This window comes from Bos indicus x Bos taurus, chromosome 1 (assembly GCF_003369695.1).
Source record: "Bos indicus x Bos taurus breed Angus x Brahman F1 hybrid chromosome 1, Bos_hybrid_MaternalHap_v2.0, whole genome shotgun sequence".
Lineage (NCBI taxonomy): Eukaryota > Metazoa > Chordata > Mammalia > Artiodactyla > Bovidae > Bos > Bos indicus x Bos taurus.
Genome location: NC_040076.1, coordinates 116,052,321 through 116,074,915, shown reverse-complemented (window position 1 = coordinate 116,074,915; position 22,595 = coordinate 116,052,321). Strand labels below are relative to the sequence as shown.

At 40.2% G+C, this 22,595-nt stretch overlaps 1 protein-coding gene across 3 annotated transcripts in view; it reads right to left on the bottom strand.

Moving 5' to 3' along the window:
- IGSF10 (immunoglobulin superfamily member 10) overlaps window positions 1-22,595 on the bottom strand; it is a 26,633-nt gene extending 4,038 nt beyond the window's left edge. Inside the window, exons 1-7 of one of the 3 annotated variants that reach the window (XM_027543470.1) lie at window positions 22,239-22,595; window positions 21,405-21,655; window positions 18,998-19,192; window positions 17,480-17,609; window positions 14,497-14,887; window positions 5,136-9,452; window positions 3,785-4,682 (exon numbers count right to left, since the gene is read on the bottom strand). In XM_027543470.1, the coding sequence (XP_027399271.1) occupies window positions 3,785-4,682; window positions 5,136-9,452; window positions 14,497-14,887; window positions 17,480-17,609; window positions 18,998-19,191 (5,930 nt within the window). In that variant the 5' untranslated portion in view covers window position 19,192; window positions 21,405-21,655; window positions 22,239-22,595. The other 2 variants (XM_027543467.1, XM_027543473.1) reach the window with 2 other exon arrangements.

The window sequence follows — 22,595 nt, the reverse complement described above, 5'->3', positions numbered from 1 at the left end:
CCAGCAAAAAACCTTAGTTAGGAAAAGTATTTATTGTAGGACAACTTACAGCTGGTGCTGATACTCTTTTTTTCCTTCTCTCAAGCCTGGAAAGAATTCATCTGGCATGTAAAGCAAGGGAAAGTCATCATTATGGATGCACTTAAAAGTGGAAACCACAAGGATCTTTGCATTTATTTTTTAATCTTTAGGTGGTTCCTCACCATACAGCTGAAAAAAAAAGTACTTAGAGGTAGTTACTTAGCCTTTTCACCATGTTACATCGCTACCTGCTGTCATTCTTTCCTAATGCTAAGAACAGTGTTTCTCAAACTTAGGTGCACATTAAAATTATTTGTATAAAACAGTGCTGATACCTGGGTCCCACCTCCAGAATTTCTGACTTACGGTGTGGAATGTGACCTTGGACTCAGTTCTCCAAATGACTCTCATGTGCAGCAGAGTCTGAGAAGCACTGCTGTAAATCTCTGTCCTCAGTGCAATCTCCTCATCACCTACCTCCAACTTACATGGGGTCTAATTCAAGATGTATATTTACCAGGTTCACTGTTCAGAGATTCTGATCCCATAGATCTGGCCATGGATTGGGTAACCCACTGTTTAACAAGCTTCCCAGGTGACTCTGTGAACAATTAACTTTGCACACCAGTCTCAAATTTGAGTGTGCACCTGGACAGCTTTTAAGAACACACTGCGTGTTTTGATAGAGAACCAGGTTCAAGTTCTCAGGTGATGCTAGTGCTGTTGGCAGGCGGACAACCCTTTGAAAACCAGTGACTTAAAACGAACTTCCCTGACCTCGAAATCTGATACTTCTGGAAGTTGTTATATATATATATATATAAAAGAGAATTGTGTTTCCTTTTGCAAGCTGATGTTTTTAACAGAAAACTGACTTTGGAAAGTGGAAGTTTTCCTTGAGTAAAAGAAAGGGAATTCTTTTATGAAGATTAATGAACAATGCAGCATTTGCAGTCTTTTTAAAGCAGTGTTTCTTGGACCTTATTGTGCGTGTGATTCACCTGGAGATATGTATATTTTTAAAGAAGTCTGGGAGAATTTATTTGTCCAAGTAAATGACGTGCTTCAGTGATCACATGCTGATTTAATGAAAATACTTTTAATTCTATGATATTTTTGTATCTTTTTAATACAACAGATATATTACCATCCTAACTATATTTCTTTCCTCCAGACTTTAAACTTTTTTATTTTGTTTTGGGGTATAGCCAGTTAACAGTAGTAGTTTCAGACTGAGCGAAGGGACTCAGCCATACATATATATGTATTCATTCTCCACCTGGGGATATTTTTAAAGTGCAAATTCTGATTCTGCCCATCTGTGGTGGGGCCTGATGTTCTGTTCTTGTAACAAACTCCTTGAGAAGCAAAGATCCGAAGCAGAGGAAACAGAATTTTGTCTGAAACGTACGTCAGGTAAGTCCTATTGAAAGTTGTGGAGGTAGACCTATAGTGCTCTAAGTCTGAGACAGTTAAAAAAAATTCAGAAAAGGCTTTCTTAGTTCAGCTGACAACTAGGCTTTGACAAAGTAAAAGGTTTTGCTTATTTCGGTCATGGTGGAGTAGACGTGTGTGTGTTTAGCTATGATGAAAATTTTCATTTTTAGAATCTTAAATTCAGACTTCTAGAACCAAGAAATGGGAACAGCAAGGACTCTATTTAACAGCAGAAGTGCCCTTTTTATTTCTGGTGACATCTTAAGCACCTAACTAAAAAGTATTCTTTGAATGGGTTAATTGCAGAATAATCACTAAAAGTGTCCAGTTAGCAGACAAGCTGTTTAGTTCTTTATAAAAGAATGCTGGTACCTCTGGTCGGCCTGTGATAGCATCTGTGATCTTATACCTTCTATTGGCTTTTCCACATTGTGAACAATCTTTCTTTGTTCCATAAGTGCTTTCCCAAAATGAAATACAAACAACCTACCTGATTTCTTTGCTATTAAACTCCAGAGGATTTGTTGGACTGTTTATGTCGAGATTTATTCTGAGATGCTAATGTGTCATTAGACATTCCTTTGGATTAACTTTTTAAGACATTCCCTTATATTTTTTCATACCTCTTCCATTCTTAAAAACCGACTTAATATCTAGTAAATATTTTGGACATTGTCTTTACAACCTAAAATTTGAACTTTATTTGTAATTCCCATCACAGGTGTGATGCCTTCTATTCTTGCACTGGTTTCTTCATGGATAGTGAAACTGTGTTAATGATTACACAGAATAATGAGCAGTTTCTAGAAGCACCCCCATGTGCTGCAGGGTGATTAATAAACAGACATGCTGATATAATTAAATATAAAAACTGGTAAACTGTTGAATATATTTGATGCCACAAGCGGGTATATGTACAGTAGATGACAAGCATAAATATGTATCTTGTGAAGTTTACATTTCATAACTTTGCATTTTAAAATTTTAAATCTAAATTTCAATTTAAAATTTAAGTAGTTTTTTTGAGATTATAAGTTTAATTTGATGAACATATTATAAAACTCTGTACTCACGCTTATCAAAGGTATCTCTGCAATGATTAATTATAGATATGGTCTATATTCTTGTTGTTGTGTTAAATATCCCTAAAGTTTAGCCAGTACCCATTCCTGAGTCATGCAAAGCTATCACTTGTTTTCCAAGAACATCATCTTGGGCCTGGTTTACAGGAGCCTGATAATGACTGACAGAGGCATGTGAAGAGTTTTTCTTGTCCCTTCAAGATTCTTATTAATATTAACATCAGCTCAAACTCATAACCATGACTCCTTCAGCTGAAGATAAGCTTGAATTAGTTCCTTAGAAACTACTGGTGCTATTTATACTTGGAATGAGTGTAAAATTAGATAATTTTGATGACTTATTTGAAAATTAACATTTACTTTGGTATTAAAGATCACAAGTAAAATTCCTTAACTATATCCATTACCAACTTAGACACTAGAAAAAAATATATATTTTACACATAAACTCATGTATAATTTTACTTGCATGGGTAGTTTCTATTAATAAACATTAAATGGAAATGTTCAGCCCATCTTTTCTGTCATATTATGAAAAATCACTGCATGAAGTCATGCAAATAGCAAAAATAATAATCTAGTAAATCATTGTTTTTTCCAAGAGATTTAATCACTACAGAAAACAGATAAAAATCAATATGCCTGAATCAGAACATATTAAAGAAAGTCTGTATGTGTATATATGTTGTCTGACACCATCAGAGTGATGGAGGTCCTGAATACATTTCATTTTGTGAAGCCTTAACCTCATAAAGTGCTTTGCACTTTTGGGGTAGAATAAAGGAAGTACGGATTGCACTAAAATTGAAAATGCTTTACTAGGAGACTCTGAAGAGTAAATTAATGAAGTGCATCTCACCAGACCTTGTTTGCATTACAAAATTCCCTCTTATTTTTTGATAGAAAGATTATAAATATATTTATACAGTTACTGTTTAAAAAGAACTGTCACAAGTATGGAAGAAAATTAGAGTTCTTTTAAAAATCTCTTTTTTAACTATATAAACTCAACAAGAAATTGGCCCTTAGAATACAGCATGTAAGAAACTTTCTTTTTACATAATTTATATTTTACATATATCTATATACATCTCAAAAGGATTAGGTCTCTTTAGAGCAAGTTACTTTTATGAGCAGAGTCTGTGCGCTAACATTGCTGCAAGCCTCGCTCTACCACTTTCTCCATTTCAGAAGTTGTAAAGCTAAACAGATGAAGATAATCTTAACTAAAAGGTACAGTTTACCTGTGCCACTGGTCGACGACAACCTTGGATGGTAGCCTCCAGATGATTTTCGGTTTCGGCTCCCCAATGGCTGAGCAGTTCAGCAGTAGTTTGTCCCCCAGATTCACCTCAGTCCATTTCTGGGATGCAAATTCTATCCTGGGGATGGTCTCTTGTTCTTCCACTGTAATGATTACCACCCTTCTCTCTGAGCCAGTGGAGCTGGTAGCAATGCATTCATAAGTGCCCCTGTCTGAAGAGGCTACATTTCTTATAAACAGAGTTCCATTTGAAAATAAGAACTTAGAATTGACGAATTGTAATGGTTTCACTTCAGTGCCATCCGAGAGGACCCAGTGAACACTGGGCTGAGGATTGCCTTTTGCAGTACAGGGCAGTTTCAAACTTTCACCCCAAGTCCCTGCAATAACTTGCTTCTTTTGCTCTAGAATAACAGGTGGGGCCGCGATGACTTGTATTTTAACCAGCAGTGCATCCTGGCCCACTGAGTTGCTGGCCACGCATTTATAAAAGCCTCGGTCATAAATGCTGAGATTGTGGATGACCAATGTTCCGTCAGATGTCACTAGGGCCTGTCTCTTCCCCTCAGATGATTCAGAGATCACCGTCTGGTTTGCAAGAATCCAGGAAATTGTAGGGCTGGGCCTCCCATCAGCTCTGCACTTCAACTTGACTGTGCTTCCAGAATGGACTGTGATCTCCTTAGTATGTCTCTCCATGATCCGGGGGGGATAGGAAACCACAGACAAGGTGACATGAAGGTGGTCCGTGCCAAATGGATTGGATGCCGAGCACAGGTACTGTCCACGGTCCTGAATGTCCACCCTCTGTATGGACAGGGTGCCATTGGAGAGCACCTGGAACCTGCTATTCAGTTTGCTCTTAGATAAATCAAGTCCTGATAAGAAAGAAATTTATAGTCATAGGTCATCAAAGTTTAGACGGAAAACAAATTGCTCACGTGGAAGTCACAAAAGGAGAGCTATCTTTTTGTTAGGCTACTGGGAACAAATATATTTAAAATTAAGATCCTTAGTCTTCAGATTGCTAAAATTATTTCTGGATTAAAAAAAAACCCTAATTTTAATGGAAAAGCCAGATGGTTCAACACAATGACCATTTTTTTTAAGATCTGCTTTAAAAGCATTTTTTTTTTAATGGTCTTAACATATGTTTTAAAACTTTCTAATGAGCAAAAAAATCATGCGTATATTAAAGGAGGATATTAATAGTTTCTGTGTCTTGGAGAAATTTCATGCTGATGTTGATTCTTTGAATATGTAACCCTGAAATGTCACACAGTATTTGTTTTGTTACTAAAGACTAAGTATAAAGAAACTGTTTCAAATACCTGATGAGACTCTGGTCCAGTGGATAGTGGGCACAGGATTTCCAGCAGCCTTACAAGGAAGAAAGGCATCTGAGTTAGCTGGAACAGTAAAACTTGCTGCTTTTCCTCCAATTATTCTGGGCCTTTCAAATACATCCCTAGATAAAGTATCAAAGGGGAGGAATTCAGAAGTTGTTATTTTTTCAACTGCTGTTTTGTCAAAGCCACTTTTCTTTCCATTCTTCTGTATGTCCCAGTTTGAAGCATGCGTGGTAACCTCTGGCAAGCCTGGAGTGGGCAGTACACTCACTACTACTGGCTTTTGGCCTTTTTCAGCAATTTCTGGGTGTGACTTGTGCCAAAAGTGGTTTTCTGACCAGGGAGAGTGAGTCAGCTTAGAATCTTGTGGTTTACCTGTTATTAGTGCTGGCATAGGAGTAGAAGGTAACAGATTGGAGTAGGTAAAGTGGATGGTTCCAACTGCAAATTTGGCATTTGGGTGAGTTTGGGGAGACGTTACTGCTAATTGCTGTGGAGTAGCATTGTGCTTTGAGGATTCATGTACCTCAACCACTGTACTTGTCATCATTCTGAAAGTGGGTGTGGCCATACTGTCAGTAACCTCACTTTGATTACTCAAGGGAGGGGAGGTGGGAATTGGCATTGGAGTGGCACTGGAGCTGAGGAAGGTTGGCATGGTTGAGTGTCTGATTGTGTTCCTAGTAGGGGTACTCTGTAGTTTGCTGGACAAAGTGGTTTCAGAAGCAGTTATATTCTTCAAAGCCTGAGTACCCTCCTGGGATGGTTGTTCAAGTACAGCTGTCAGATTAAAGGCTCCTGGATGAAGACCAACTGTGCTTGAAATTTCTTTTGTGTTCTCTAGAGGAGAATGAGTGAAAGCAGACACACTGGGCTTGGTTGAAGTTTCAGCTGCTGTTAGAACAGGAGGTGTCACAGTGGTGGATGTAATGAAGCCAGAAGTCTGGGTGGGAGAGGTATTTGGGTCCCTCATTGTCTTCTGAGGCTCCTTTTTCCTTTGTACTTTTCGTGCCCTGGGTCTGTCTATCTGGGCTTTGTTGATAATGATAGATGCGGGGGCAGTGGGAGTGGTCGTCAGCATGTCTGTTTGCATTGATACGGAATTTGCACTTGATTCTTTGCTTGAGCTACTAGGAGGCGTAGGGTAAATGGCTAGGGAGGGCAGCTCCTTCATTGTTGGGAGACTTACAAGGCTGTGTGTGTTAGTGTTACTGAGGTGAGTTGTGGCTGGTGTTATAGATGGGATTTTCATTACACTAGCTGAGAGTGTTTCGAAGTGGAAGGGAGAAACTTTATTTGTGGGCAAAGCAGGAGATATTTTAGGAAGCACCGAGTCTGTGCTGCTTTGTGAACCAAATTTATGCTGATTCTTTAGCGTTTCTCTTTGGATGTGGTTATTTACAAAGATCTGATGCCAGGGGATTTTCCTTCTTGAAAATCTGGTAATAGCTAGAGTGGTAGGCACAGGTGACTTGATGGTGGGATCTGGCAGTGGGGATACAATCACAGAATGTCTGATGGTTTCATTGGCTTTAGACCCACTTGGGTAACTAATACTTGTTGCATGAGTCATAACTGCAGTAGTTGGAGTCACTTGGGTACTTTCAGCACGGAAGTATTTTATCATTGGGGTGGTCTTCTCAGCATCTGCATTTGGTTGGTTCTCAAGCAGTAATGATGGGTTGTCAACTAGAGTTGTAGGTTCTTCTGCTGTGACGCTGGCAATTTCAGTTTTGGGGAGGGTGATGGGGGATAAGCTTGGAGAAGACAACGCTGCCTCATCAGTGGTGAGCCTTTCTCTGGGAGAACAGGATGGGCACACTGCACTGAGCTCTGGGGCTGGAAATGCAGTGGTGCTTTCTTCTGAAGAGCCTCTGAATGTGGGCCTTGCAACGCTGAATCTATGCTGTCGGAGAACTGGTGTCCTATGTGGGCTGATAATTCGCCCCCTGCTCCAAACTTTTCGCCATCTTCCAAAGCGCCTGGACAGCGGACCGTTCATTGTACTCTTTCTAGGAATGTGTAACTGAGAAGGAGCAGCAGTGTGTGGGTCTGAAGGGAGCTTAGTGGTGCTAGGTTTGTGAGTACTGTGAGGAGGAGAGTGATGGCTCCTGGGTTCACCAACTCCTGTTACAGATCTCTGATAACTATTTGTGGCATTTACTGACCCTAAAAATATACCAGCTTTGCCGACAGCATTACTCAGCGTTTGGATATGGGTATCTTTGATCGCAGTAGCCCCCACTGATACTGGGGATGCAGTTTGCAAGGTCTCTTTTTTTCTCTCCATGTCATCAGCATCCTGAAACAGAGTTGCTTCAGTTAGTAGAGGAAACACATTAGGTAAATTTGGGTTGGTTGTGTCTTGCATTCCACTTGATGTGGTTGGGTTTATATTCCTTGGCGTGACTTGAGTTTTAATAGTAGTAGATGGTCTGAAATCTCTTGGTTTTTCAGGTGATAGGGTCTGTGGACTCACAATTGGGGAGGCTGGGGTGCCATCAGTTTTACTTGTCACAGGGCTGTCAGGTGATTTTCTGGAATCTGCAGCCACTGTCCTTGTCAGAACGTCCGCAGCTTTAGTTGCTGGGACCGTAAGTTGCTCATCTGGAGGGAGCACGCCTGACGAGTCTGCTTCCTCGCCAGGTATATCCAGGAGTTGGGTGGCTGGTGGAGGTGGCTTTCCTGTGGTATTTTCTTGCTTTTCTGGCATAACATTCTTCTTAGCTTTCTCCAAAAGCGCTGCCCAGTGCCGTGGGTCAATTCTCCGGGCAGAGGGAGGGAATTGCCTCCTGTGATCCCTGTAACGCCAGCTGGTTGACTCTCCACGCCTCTGGGATATTAATACCCGCTGTTTGGGATTCTTACTTGGGCTCAAGACATGTGTTCCAGCCTCAGCCCCCATGGGAGGAGATGTGGGGAGATGTGTAGCTGGTGGATCCTGAAGCTGACCCATGGAATTGGGCTCATCAAACCCCGATCCATCTGTTTCTACGTTATGCTCTGCTGACTTTTGCCCTTTTATTTTGACTAAAACTTGGTTAACTAAAATATCGACCCCCGCTGGGTTGGCTGCTACACAGCGATAGTGACCCTGGTCTTTTTGAGCGACCTGTAATAGTCTTAATGTGCCATTGTTAAGAATTTGCTTATCTCTTGAGGACTGTTGAAGCACAGTGTTTCCTGGGAGAACCCAGCTAACAGAGGCATCTGGGATACCGGTAGAATGGCAAGGAAGGTCAAGTGTTTCACCAACAGAAGCTATATGACGAGCTCCATTTTCCTGATAGGCTTCTATGTTGGGCTCTACCACGGTAATCCTGTATGTGAGGATATCTGCATCATCGTAGTTAGTGCTTATGCAGTGGTATATGCCAGTGTCAGAACTATCAGCCATCTGGAGTCCCAGTTTTCCACTTTTGCCTATAAGGATTCGTCCATCCTCACTCACATAAGGGGCCCTCACTTTACTTCCATCAGCTAGAAGCCACTCCAGATGTGGGGGAGGCTCTCCTTGGCCAGGGCAGTCTAGGTCAACGGTCCCACCGACCAAAACAGTGCGTTCCAGCTTAGTATTGTTATCTTTGGAAATCATGGTCCATCTGTATGTCTCTGGCTTTATCTCTGACCTTGGTAAAGTGACTTGGGCATCACTGGAGTACTGGATCTGCAGTGTACTGAGGGTGGTGGCAGTTCTGTTTAGTTGCAAGGAAATTCGGTCTTGCATTAACCATGGGGGATCTGCTCTGAGACCAGCCTCAATGTTGGTAAAGATGTCTTCAGGCTTCAGTACCACCTGTTTATATTTGTAGCAGAGTTGTGGGGTTTCAGTGAACAAGTGACTCCTTTCTAGGATCAGAGGAGAGTCACTGTACAAAGCCAGAACCTGCCACACTGGCTGAATGTGGCTGTAATCTATGTCACACACCAGAAATGTTGAAAATGAAGCATTTAGCATGATGTAGTCATTTTCTGCAGTGAACGCAATGGATGAGGTCATTGCTGGCTTTTGGATACTGCAGATCATGTTAGCTTCATTTCCAGTCTGGTCTGTTATATTCAAAGTCAGAGAGCCGAAGGGAGCCATGAAATCTTGGGGAGAGATTGACACAGAGCCACTGTCTTCCAGAACAGTCAGGTTCTTCAGCTTCAGAGAGGGGTGAATGGTGGGTTTGGCACACAGGAAAGCTGCAGCTGGGACCATAACTAAGGGCTTGCCTTTAGAGGCCCTGGGGTTCATGCAAAGTGGACACTGCTGAGGACTGGAGGGACTTCTGTCCTTTTTGCATTTTATGATATCTAGGAAAAAATGAAAATTGAATTATTGCCCATTGTGGCTTCTTCACGAATTAACATTTAAACATTTTGAATAAGTAGCTTTTGCTAGAACTTGAAACAATTTGGAAATGTGTTTCCTTTTTTTTTTTTTTTTTTGGTCTTTGGATTGATTTCTGAAAATATTATTGTCTATATACCCTGCCACAATATTACATCCATAGGGACAAGAATTTTGTTTCTCATGCTCACAGCTATATTTTCCATGCCTAAAAAGCACCTGGGGTACATATTTGGTACTATTAATTGAATAGTTCCCTTATCTGGTAAAACAAAATTATATACTTATGTTTATCACTTTTTATTAGCTTATTATTTAGTTCTGTTTCCCCCATTTAATGTTTTAAGGCTCAGAGAATTTCAGTGTCCTTTAAATGATAACTTGTTTGATAAGTTACCATTTATACATTCTGGATATCATTAAAAACCCAAGTTTCTGTCCATTACTAAAAAGAATGATGAATGAATTACAAGGTACCTTGGCCTGGTCTATCTTGGTCACAATAGGAATGGAGAGAACAAGATGGATGCCGGAAATAATGAAGCTGGTAGAACCAATCAAGAAACAGGTGAGGATGTGGCTGAACAAAGAGGGTTATTAAGAAGAGTGCAGAAAGACACAGTATGACTTTGGCACCTGAGGTAGACTCAGTTGAGGAGGATCAGGTTTAATGCAGAGAGAGGAAAGCTGTTGCCCAAACAATGGGGCAGCCATGAAAGGTCTGACATATATACTATATATAGGTATGAACAAAAGCTTTTTGTTTCTGCTCGTTTTATTTAGTATGAATAGAATGTTAGCTTTCTAATTTATATTACCTGAAAACTTTGATATAGTTCCATGTATTTTGGCATCTAATATTACTGCTAAAAGTCTATAAAATTTACTAGTGATTTAAAAAAAATTTTTGAGTGAGGCTTGAGGCTTTAATCCAATTCTGAGACTATAAAGAAATACTATGTTGTAAAAAAAAAAATACAAAACAGGAATTTAACAAGTGATGTAGTATTAAAGTACAGATTTTGTTCAAATTTCATAAAATTTTATGCTAGTGACCATTATTTGTTTTCATATCTTATTCAAGATTCCACATTGTATTTAATTGAGCAGCGTCAGTTGCATGCAACAAATTCTGGTAAGTTCTCTTTTCATTTTTATTTTAATTTTCCTTGTTGTGGCATCTTAGATACACCTGTCATTTAAAAGTGGACATTAAAAAAATAAATAAAAAATAAAAGTGGACATTTAATTTCCAAATACATGGGATTTTTGTTTATCTTTAATATTAGTCTCATTTTGATACTAATTCATCATTTAATTATTTCTTCTCTGCAAAAAATAAAAATACTACTCTGGTGAGCCTATTTTAAATGGCTGGTCACAGCAATACTTGATAAGAGATATGGGGTTTTACCTTATACAAAATACAGCTAGGGACTTCCATCCTGTTCCATATCATGCATTTAGACACAGCATGTAAAAGAAGCACTGTACTTCTTAGAAGATCTCATTTGACAAGTGACTGCACAGGGTCAAATCACCTTCCTGTAATTGTGCAGTTCCTCAAAGGCCTGAGACAAATCTCTCTGATCACTGACTCCAAACTCTTCAGTGTGACAGGCACCGTCATATATATCTGGCTCCTCAGCATTCTTCAGCAAATTGTAAAGTGCCAGCTTACCCAGAGGAGGTAGCTAGCAAGCCTGTCAAAGAGGCTTTTATCAACCACCTACTTACCAACCAGCTGTGACCTTTTACTACTTCCCAGTAGCCTGGGCTCAAACCCTGCTATAGCCAAAAAAAAAGAAAAAAAAGGCAGACTCTGGTTTAATTAAACCTCATCATAGAATTATACTCACATCTTGGTTTGGTTATTGCTCAGCCCTGGACATCAAGTATTTTAGCTCAGTTGCAAGTCTGACCACATTATTTCCATTCTTTCCATCACACTAGATTCCATTCACACAGAAATGCCTTCAAGTCCTCAACTCTGCCATACCCTGTCACGCTCTTAGCATACACTGTCCTTCTACTTGCAATACACTTGCTGTCTGATAGGCTGTCTTCCATTACTGCCTGACTACTTACCTCCTTCGTCAGCAAGCCGGAAGAGCACTCCTCCTCAGTGGGCTCCCTGCTTTATGTTCTCCCGGTACCTTCCACTTCCCCTATCCTAGCCCTCATCACCCACTAGTAGAAAGACCTGTCTAGTCGTCTGTTTGTCTCCAGCCCTGGCAAATGGATGGAAAGATTAGAGAAAGGGAGGAAGGGCAGTCTAATTCTAAGACCACATTTCTTCCACATTTTAGCTTACAAATTGAGGTGTGTCTTACAGTTGAAGTTGTCTTACAGTAGTGACTGACCAGCTGGCAGTCTTGCTATAGCTACCACTGCTGGCACACATACCAGTACTGCCATAGCCATTTATATATTTTGTTTTCTCTTCAACTGAGTTACATGCACTGTTGGTATTACATAAAGATTACACTGTGCTTGCCATTAAAATAAGTTATGCATATAGAAAGGCTTGGAAACAATAAAAGGGCATAAATTTAATATTTGTGATAAAACTGTCAGAGAAAAGGCCACAAATCCATATTTCCTAGAAAAACAACACCTAGAGCTTTGTGAAACTCAGGAGTGGAAGATAGCCATAACCAGATGAAGCTGTGTTATATTTGACTACTGACCACATATGTACAAAAGGACTGTCAAATGAGGCAATTAAAGGTATGAGAAACTATCAGTCTCTTGAAATAGATGAAAAAAATGTCAAAGCAGAAGCTGATGTGACTGGAGAGGGTAAAGAGAAAAGGGAACCCTCCTACACTGTTGTAGATGATGTACCCAGTACGTGGAACTATCTAGGTTCCTTACACACATAAAAAAGAGTTAACATATGATTCTGCAAATCGTACTCCTGGACATATATCCAGGGTAAACTCTAATTCAAAAAGATCCATGTGCCCCAGTGTTCATACCAGCACTTTTTACACTAGCCAAGACATGTCCATTGACAAATAAATGGAAAAAAATAATGTGGTGTATATACAATGGAATGTTATGCAGCCATAAAAAGAATGGAATAATGCTATTTGCAACCACAGGGATGGACCTAGACATTATCATACTAAGTGAAGTAAGTCAGACAGCAAAAGACAAAACACCATGCCAGTCTATACTACCCCATGCCAGGCAAGTTGGGCTACTTATTGCCCTCTTCATGAGACTTACCCTATTTATATGTACAAAGCAGTTTCTCCATCACAAATACATTATAGAAAAAGGACTAGACTTTGAGTTTCGGCTTTTCTACTTTCTAGCCATGTGAGTTGGGTGACAGTGAAAATCATAATCACATTTGTTGAATGCTTATGTCATATATTGTGCTAAGCACTTTATATGTATTATTTTAATTACCTTTTTCACTTATTGGTATCCCTATGTTACAGGTGAGAAAACTGATCTATAAGAATCTAAATGATTATCCCAAGATACCCAACTTTTCTAGCCTCAATTTCTTCATCTCTAAATTGAGGATTAAATAGAAAGCAATGAGCACAATGTCAAACACAAACTGAATATATGTTACCTTCCTGCTCCCTCCCTATTATTCCTTCCTTTTCTTTTGGTATATTATTCAAGGCAGAAGTAACTTATTGATTCTGCCTCCTATAGAACTAAATTTTCAGTATAAACATTTTGCTGTTTTTCATCCTTTCCTCATTGTCTTTTTATGTGTTGAGTATATTTATCTATAAGATAGCAAGCTCCTGGAGTGCAAAGGTGGTGTCTTTTGGTCTAAAGCAGTTCACCTTTTGACTAATTATATTGACTAACTGTATTACATATGCATATATATGTGTGAATCTATATATTTCACCACAGCAACTGCAGACTTTTTCCACTTTTCTGACTTCCAACCTTGACCCCTTGTTAGCACCCTCTTTAGTCACCTCTCCTACAACTTAACAAAGAAGGAAAAGGCATCAGGTAAGAACTTTCTTACCCCCTCCACTAGACCCATGAACTCACTTGCCTCTGTACCCACCTAGTCCTTTTCTCTCCTGTCTCCTAAGGAAAACCGCTCCACCCACCTAAAGGCTGGGTCTCTTGACATCCAGCCTTGTCAGGGGACTGGCTCAATTGACGATCTGCTCTTTCTGCAATGTTGCTACCTTCTCTCTCTCAAAAATCTCTCCTTAGCTTAAATGTGCTCATGTCTGTCTGATGCTCAGAGAGTCCTGAGTGATGGCATATTTCCATCTGGCAGTCACCCTTCTTCCCTCACTTCAAGCCAGGTCTCTCCAGGGTCAACTGGAGCCCTGCCTCCCCAACCCCTGCGTAACAATCCAGCTCTCATTGCTGTTTCCAATCAGCCGCCACTTAGATGTCAAAACCAATGGGGTCCTTTCAGTCATTCCCTACCGACTGGATTAATTGAAATAGTGCGATTAGTTGTTAACCCATTTTCTCCAAAAGAGTATAAGCTCCACAATCACTTTTGCATCCCTATGTTCTCTCTGACTTCTTGTAACTACTTGTTGACTGAATGCATCTTGCCTCTTACTTTGCTGTCAAAGCACATTTTACATTCTGATTGCTTATCGATATCCCACCAGATGTGTAGTTAGAGCAGACACAGCGCTCTTGGTGGGTGCTTCGCTGAGCACAAGGCCTTGAATAAAACTCCAAAAAAAATATGTATTGACCAAATGACTGAAAGGAAAATAAGAAGAGGGAAGGGTTTCTATGCCTTGTGGTAAGTAGGGAAGAGTAACACATGATACATTTCTTAGCTCCCAATCTTGCTAAAAGCCAGAAATGATAATTGGATAATTGACCTGAATTAAAGATTATTCATTGATGAATTAAGACAGTTCATTCCCACTGAATTATTGACATTTCGTTTTCTTTCCAGCTAAATTACTTTGACCTCCCTCACTAGTAAAACACCTCCATACAGATTTCATCTGTTGAATTATAACAAAGAAATAGTCTAGGTACCTGGCTTCTCCTGTAACCAGTCAGCCAGCCATTTCAGTTGACAGTCGCAGATCCAAGGATTCCCATGAAGATAAAGGCTTTCCAGATCAGACATGTAGGTGACCATCTCTTGAGGGATGGAGCTCAGAAAGTTATCAGACAAGTATAGGTACTTAATGAAAGATGTTTTAAATATCCGGAGGTAGCGCAAGGAGACAAATGTATCCGGATGAAGCTTAGTGAGTTGGTTCCCTTCTAAGTGCACCAGTCGGAGAGAGGTGAGTCCGTAAAAAACCTCTGGGTTTATAAACTCAATGTTATTGTGGTCCATATGCAACCGTGTCAAGCTCCTGAGGCCATAAAAAGTGTCCTTCTGAAGTTTTCGAACTTTGTTATAGCTCATTTTTAAGACCTAAGAATACAAAGAACACCTTTATTTTGTCAAAGGAATTACCACAAAAAGGACAAGCATATTCATAATAAAACATACACTGAGATTATCCAGTCCTTGTGTGGATCCCAATTCGACAAACTAGCTGCAAATTAAATATGGGAATATCGGGGAAATTAGAACACTCATGAATAGTTTGTGATATTCATGAATTAATGCTATAATTTTAAGGTAAAACAATATTTTACACTTATTTTTTAAAGACTCTAATTCTGATATATATATGTTGAAGTACTTACAGATGAAACACGATATCTCAGATTTATTTCAAAACAATGCAATGAAGTAGAAAAATAGTGGGGTGGACGTGCAGGTGAAACAAGTCATTTCCCCCCTCCTCCTAGACCCAGAAAACCACTGATTTTTGCCTCTTCTCAATATTTAAAATAATGAGTGATACAATATGTGGTCTTTTGTGCCTGCCTTTTTCCAACTAGCCTTATTTTCAAGACTTACCGCTAGTTTAGCATATAAGTCAGTTATTCATTCATACTATTGAATAGTAGTCCACTTTATACATGTAACATGTTTTGTTTATCCATTTATGAGTTGATAGACATTTGGGTTTTTTTTTTTTTTTAGTTTTTAGCTATTAAGAGTAATGTGATTTTAATTGAAGTTAAAATAATTTTTCAGTATTTCAGTAGTGCTTGGGTATTCTCCAGTTCCTTCTCCAGCTACCAGCTGAACATACTCTTTTTCCCAAAAAGAAAAAAATGCTAGTAAAAACAATGATTTCTTATCATATTTTCCTGATTTGACCTAATCTGTCATCTCTGTTGAGAATGCTTTTCTGGAATGCTAAGTTTCCTAATAAAGAAAATTTGGCAACATGGAACAACTTTGCCCCAAATATTACCAAACTCAGTGTTCATCAATATCTATTGGAAACTTGGTCAAGAAAAACAGTAGCAATGCTACGAACAGTAGCATTGACATATATACACTACCATGCTGTGTGAATTCCATGAAGAAACTCCATCTAATCTGCTGACAATATAGCTTCCAAATAATAAAGCCTGATTAAACCAAGTCAACATAATCACTTATCTAGACTTAAATCTATGGCTTTACACAGCCTTGATGTGGTGTGAAAAGACTCACCGTACACTGGCAATTTATCTTTTCTAAGGGTAGAACTGACAGTTTGCTTTACTGTCATCTATGAGGACCTTGGGGAGACATCTTTTTCTAATTTAAAGTCAGGTATGGTTGTACTTCTGAACAGTAGTTTTACTTTTTAATTAAAAAATTAATAGACATCATAAATTGAATTAACTTCTCTAAAGCTTCAAGTCCTACTTACAGCAGACATACCAATCTTTATGCCTGATGTTTCCTGCATTCCCTTTGTTCTTGTTCCTAAGAGTTCTTCCTACTTTTTACTTTCTTGCCTACTGGAGTAGTAATTCTTAAAATATTTGATACATTCTTAGAAGTCCTCATAACTTAAATTTTTTTTTAAATCAATGCAAAAGTAACGTGAAACTTACAAAATATATTGCTCTACAACCACTATGGAAAACAGTATGGAGGTTCCTTAAGAAACCAGGAATAAAACTACCATGTGCCCCAGCAATCCCAGTACTGGGCATATACCCTGAGAAAACCATAATTCAAAAGGACACAGATAACCCAATGTTCATTTCAGCACTATTTACAATAGCCAGGACATGGAAGCAACCTAGAGGTCCATCAACAGATGAATGGACAAAGAAGATGTACATAAATACAATGGTATATTACTCAGCCATCAAAAGGAATGGAATTGTCAGTTGTAATGAGGTATGAACTTAGAGCCTGTCATACAGAGTGAAGTCAGAAAGAGAAACACAAATACCATATATTAACACATATGTATGGAATCTAGAAAAATGGTACTGATGAATCCATTTGCAGGGCAGGAACTTGTGGATGCAGCAGGGGAAGGAGAGGCTGGACCAACAGTAGCATTGGCATATATACACCACCATGTGTAATTTGGGAAGCTGCTGTATGGCTCAGTGATGCTCTGTGATGACCTAGAGGGCTGGGATGGGTGGCAGTGGGATGGGTGGGGAGGGAGGGAGGAGGGAGGGAGGGAGGGAGGGTGTGTGTGTGTGTGTGTAGGTGATTCATGTTGTACAGCAGAAACTAACACAACATTCTACAGCAATTATACTCCAATTAAAAATAAAAACATACTCAAAAAGATTTTTTAAAAATATATTGCTTATAAAAAGCTAACTTCTGTGTAAAGATAGCAATTATTTTACAAACTACATTCAATTCCCAGATGAACATGACTAGAAGTGGCCTTTTAGAGTTACAGTTTCAAGGTTGAGTAATCCCTGGGCATTGATACTTCTTTCCGTGAGCCTAAGGTATAAGAAAATCAGAATTTTCTTATTCTAATTTCCACATACTGTTCCACTTGAAATCAGTTCTTTCACATTTTCCCTTGATGTCTACGTCTGATGTACAGAATGTTAACTTTGGGGATCTCTGGGAACAGGTAGGTTTTGGAGGCACGTCTCACCTCGTTAACTTGCCCCTTCCCAACACCAGTCTCACCTGCAAGGCTTGCAAGTCTGAGAAGGTCTTAGCAGGGACTGTGTGAATGCCGTTGCTGTGTAGCAGTAGTAACTCCAACTTGTTCAGGCCAGAAAAATCTGCTTCTGTTAATCTAACCAAGCTGTTGTACCTGAAATAAAAACATCATTCTGGACATAAGTCTGTCAACTAAAGTTCAAATGTCAAAGCAAAACCCAACAAATGCACACACACAACTGAATTTCACTCCCCACCTCTCACACACACACACACACCCCACTAAAGATTCCCTGTGCTCTAAGATAACCCAATGCTTGAAACACTGGAATTCATCAGATGCCATGGAAGGTCAGCCCCTTCACCCAGCCCTTGCATTCTCAGTTAAAACTATCCTACTCACATTCCTGGAACATGCTACATCCCTTCTCATTTTCAAACCTTTGTACGTTATGTTGTATCTTCAGGTTGGAATGCCCTTGACTCCAGCCTTCTCTATTTGTGAACACTGTTAAGACCCAGCCCATTCCCTAATAACATTGCCCCTCATTCTCCCAGGTGGAATTCATCATTATGAAACAATGGTTAAGAAGCCTGGGCTCTGAAATCAAATGTTTTAGATATGATTATGAACTCAGGTACCCAGCTCCTGAGAGTAGGGCCAATGCTGGGTTAAAAAATAAAAACAGTAATCTTTTTTTGCCTCAGTTTCCTTGTCTATAAAATGCAAATAATAGAACCTACTTGAAACGGGTTTTGAGGATTAAATGAATGCATTCATGAAGAGTGCTTAGCTCAATGCCAGGACACAATTAATGTTAGCTGTTGTCAGTAGTGACTGTTCCCAAGACACTTCGTATGCTGTATTACAATTCTTAGTAAATTGTACTGATTATACATCTGTCTTTTCACTTTAACTAGTTTCTACACATGAATAATGTATACTGCATCATTGTATCCCTGGTACCATCCTTGTGTTTGGTCCATAGTAGGTGCTCACTAATGTCAAAAGATGTTAAGTCTGCCTTTTCATTCATTCACACACGTTTGTTCACCAACCTTTAAAATACAGTCACTTTTTAGTGGATTTAATTACTTATGAATTTTTTAAGTATTTTAAATAAGTCGGTTTCTAGGGGAAAAAAATCCAAAGGCTTAAAAAAAAAAAAGATCTAGTTAACTTTTCATATATATAGGAGGACATTTACCTCTTATGGATATTATCATAACTCTAATTCTTAGCAAGAGTTATTTTATTACTCAGCAAAAATAGAGCCAGAATGAAGCTTTTCTATAATCATGGGGGTCTCAGCCTACCATGAATGACTTTGGGTTCTAGAAAAACTTTCCCCTAGTAAAAGCTAACAGGGAAAAATTTTCTTATTGCCCCAGAAAGCTTAAGATCCTCATGCACTCATTTCAGAAGGAAAGTATTATTAAAAGAATTGTAATTAATCTACCAAAGTCACAACTGTTTTGGGGACATCACCAGTGTACTCAATCCCTCCCTGAGAAGGAAGCAAGACAAGCGCCCTCACGCACCCTAAATTGATACGTTCCACGTTGGGTGGGATGCTCTCTGGGATGGAGGTGAGGTACCGAAATGTGCAGTGCACCTCTGTAGGCACGTAACAGGCACAGCGGCGAGGACAGGCCCCGCCCCCGGGGAGGGCTATCAGGCAGATTGCAGTGAAGGAGAGCAATAAGTTGGTGCTTCCCCTGCCTTTGGGCTTCATCCTGAAAAAACATCATACCTCAGTTATAAATATGGTTTGAGCAGAGTTCCAGTAGACCACACACAGTAACGGGTAATCTGGGACACCGTCCTGTAAGGTTCAGTTGCTCAATCGTGCCTGACTCTTTGCGACCCCATGAATTGCAGCACGCCAGGCCCCCCTGTCCATCACCAACTCCTGAAGTTTCCCAAACTCGTGTCCATCAAATCAGTGATGCCATCCAGCCATCTCATCCTCTGTCGTCCCCTTCTCCTCCTGCCCCCAATCCCTCCCAGCATCACAGTCTTTTCCAGTGAGTCAACTCTTCGCATGAGGTGGCCAAAGTACTGGAGTTTCAGCTTTAGCATCATTCCTTCCAAAGAAATCCCAGGGCTGATCTCCTTTAGGATGGACTGGTTGGATCTCCTTGCAGTCCAAGGGACTCTCAAGAGTCTTCTCCAACACCACAGTTCAAAAGCATCAATTCTTCGGCGCTCAGCCTTCTTCACAGTCCAACTCTCATATCCATACATGACTACTGGAAAAACCATAGCCTTGACTAGACGAACCTTTGTTGGCCAAGTAATGTCTCTGCTTTTGAATATGCTATCTAGGTTGGTCATAACTTTCCTTCCAAGGAGTAAGCGTCTTTTTAATTTCATGGCTGCAGTCACCATCTACCATGATTTTGGAGCCCCCCCCAAAAAATCTGACACTGTTTCCTCTGTTTCCCCATCTATTTCCCATGAAGTGATGGGACTGGATGCCATGATCTTAGTTTTCTGAATGTTGAGCTTTAAGTCAACTTTTTCACTCTCCTCTTTCACTTTCATCAAGAGGCTTTTTAGTTTGGTTATTAGGGACCAATTTCATTTGCAACTTTTATGGTAAAGCTAACTACAAAGCCATAGTGTGTGCTGGCCTCATATGGACTCTTGTGACAAGCCGGGTATTTATTGCTGTGAAAATTCCTTTACAGATTTTCACTTCTTAATGAAAAGCAGGAATCGCTTTTACTTAGGGATTCATTAAAAAAAAGAAAATGGAAAGCATAATGGCTATATTGTGACAACTGAAATACATAAAATTTAGTTCCTGTTTATACATTAGTTCTTTTAGACTTAAAAAAATTAATTATAAAGCTAATATGTGTGCAACACTGAAAAGTTAGAAGTTGTAAATAAGTCAAATAAAATAAAGTTACTTATACTCCCCGCCACCCAGATATAATCAATAACATTTTGTTCTATTCCTTCTAGCCTTTTCTTTATTGGATGTGTGTGTTTCTGTGTATGTGTGATCAAGTGAAGTTTCATAATACATGTTTTATCACTGAGCATGTTTGGTTTTTCATTTTCTTAAACCTTCAAAAACACTTTTAGTTAGAGCTGTCATCACTGAAAGGATGAATAAATCTCTTCCTAATGTCATAAGTCATTGCCAAAAAAAGACAAATTATACACGTCACTGCCAAATGATGACCATAACGAATAGTAACTGACCAGCTGAGAGGGCTTGAGCCTTATACCTGCCCTACAGTGGGCCACGCTGACCCCTCACAGGCATGATGCTGTTTTTGCTCTGCTTAGAACATCCCTCTGCCTCTTCCCTTGGTCCCTTCTCCTTCTCACATCTGCTGTGGGGGTGGGGGCATAAGCAGAGAAGAAACATGCTCAGCTTGTTGGAAAAAATGGTATCTGGTACCCACATGTGAGGCAAGCCCAGGGATCCAAACCAAATTTTTGCCTGCAATTCAGAACATATGAAGATGTAATAAGATCTCTATTATGCTTTTCTAAGAAAAGTCATCTTCAAAGAATGGTTTCTTTTAGATTCTACCAGCAGCCATCCTTTAACTACAAACTACATTTAAAATAACATGAAATGCTAAATTGCTTGTATCTTCATATAGGTATAAATATCATGGAATTAGAATTTAGCGCAAATTAAAATCTAATTCTGGTTTAATCAGATGGCCACTTATGTCATTGTAACTGTCTGGTTACCAAATATTTAAATAAATATGTGATTGGAGACAGCATTTCCACCTTCTTATAATTAGGCAAGCAAAGAAAAGAATAGGTTGAAAGCAGTTCTGCCGCTCAGCTAGAAAAATAGAAGTTCTGGGTTTGCCCACTTGAGAGTTACTGAAAAGAGACCCAAAAGTCTGAACACATGGGAGCGGTTTCCCATACACCTGAAAATGTATATAATGAAATAGAAATGGACAGTACCTGAGCTCTTCTGTCGTCGTCCTGAATCCTCTCCTGACATAGGCAAAGACTGAAAATCTTCCCAAGAAATGGAGAGTTGTACCCCCAGCTGAGTGAGGAAGCGTTCTCTTCTCTGCTCCCCAGGTGGGCGAATGGCTTGACCTTTCTGGCTTACCGCAGGAGTACTGCTCTGAAGAGAGACCTGGAGGCGCTTGGACAGCTGCAGCGTGGATAACCCAAAGTCGGCAGTCAGAAGTGTTTCTTCATAACTGCTGTTGTTACAGAAACAAAACGCAAAGTGGAGGTTTGGAAGTGTACTTTCTCCTGCCTCAACAGTGCGCTTCAGTTCCCCTTAAACCTGTCAATTTAGGTATATCTATTAACATCACTCCATTTTACCCCCAAGTCCCAGGAGTTTCTCCTCCCTTAGCCTTTACGGGCAAATCTATCATAAATGCCCACAATAAGGGTCTCTACCTACTGACGAATCTTTACTAAGAGTGTGTCTTTTCTCCGGCAGCAGTCACTGAAGAGGTGATTTTTTTTTTTTTTTTTTGCTTTAATTCCTTTCCCTCATCGGCCCTTGCTCCACCCCTCCCGACTCTCGCCCGTCCCTCGCTGCTCGCCTTGCCCAGACTGGGACAGAGGACTAGCTGCCTTCCCATGCCAAGCCCCTCGCTGGCGCGGGTATCGGTCCTCTCCTCTTCCCAGCAAAGGACTGACGGAGCCGCTCACCTCTCCGCCCAGGTGACCAAGGGGCTCCCGCCGCTGGCATTTCCTGAGTTCAGCTGCCCGGGGCAAAGGGACCCTCCGGAGCTGAGGAAGGGAAGGCGGGGCGGGGCGACGTTGACTTACGTGTCTGGGGACTGAGCCGAGGCTCCACGGCACACAGACAGATAATAAACGACCACCCAGTTTTATTTTTGAGAAGGCACATATGCCTGCTCGCTTCTCGTTTCCTCCGCTTTTTTCTAAATCCCGGGATTTCTCAGGCGCATTCTGACTGGTGCGCAGGGCAGTTTCAGCCGGGGGACCTTATCCACGTTTATCTTCTCCACCTGTTGAATGTAAGGACCTGGCTTTAATCACTGTGAGCTCTTCTCAAGTCTGAGGGTCCCCAGAGTTAGGTCTGAAGGCTGAGAGGTAGCGATGATAACCTGTGATACCTGCAGTTTGATTTTTGTGGGCCAATTTTGGAGAAACCTTTCCTGT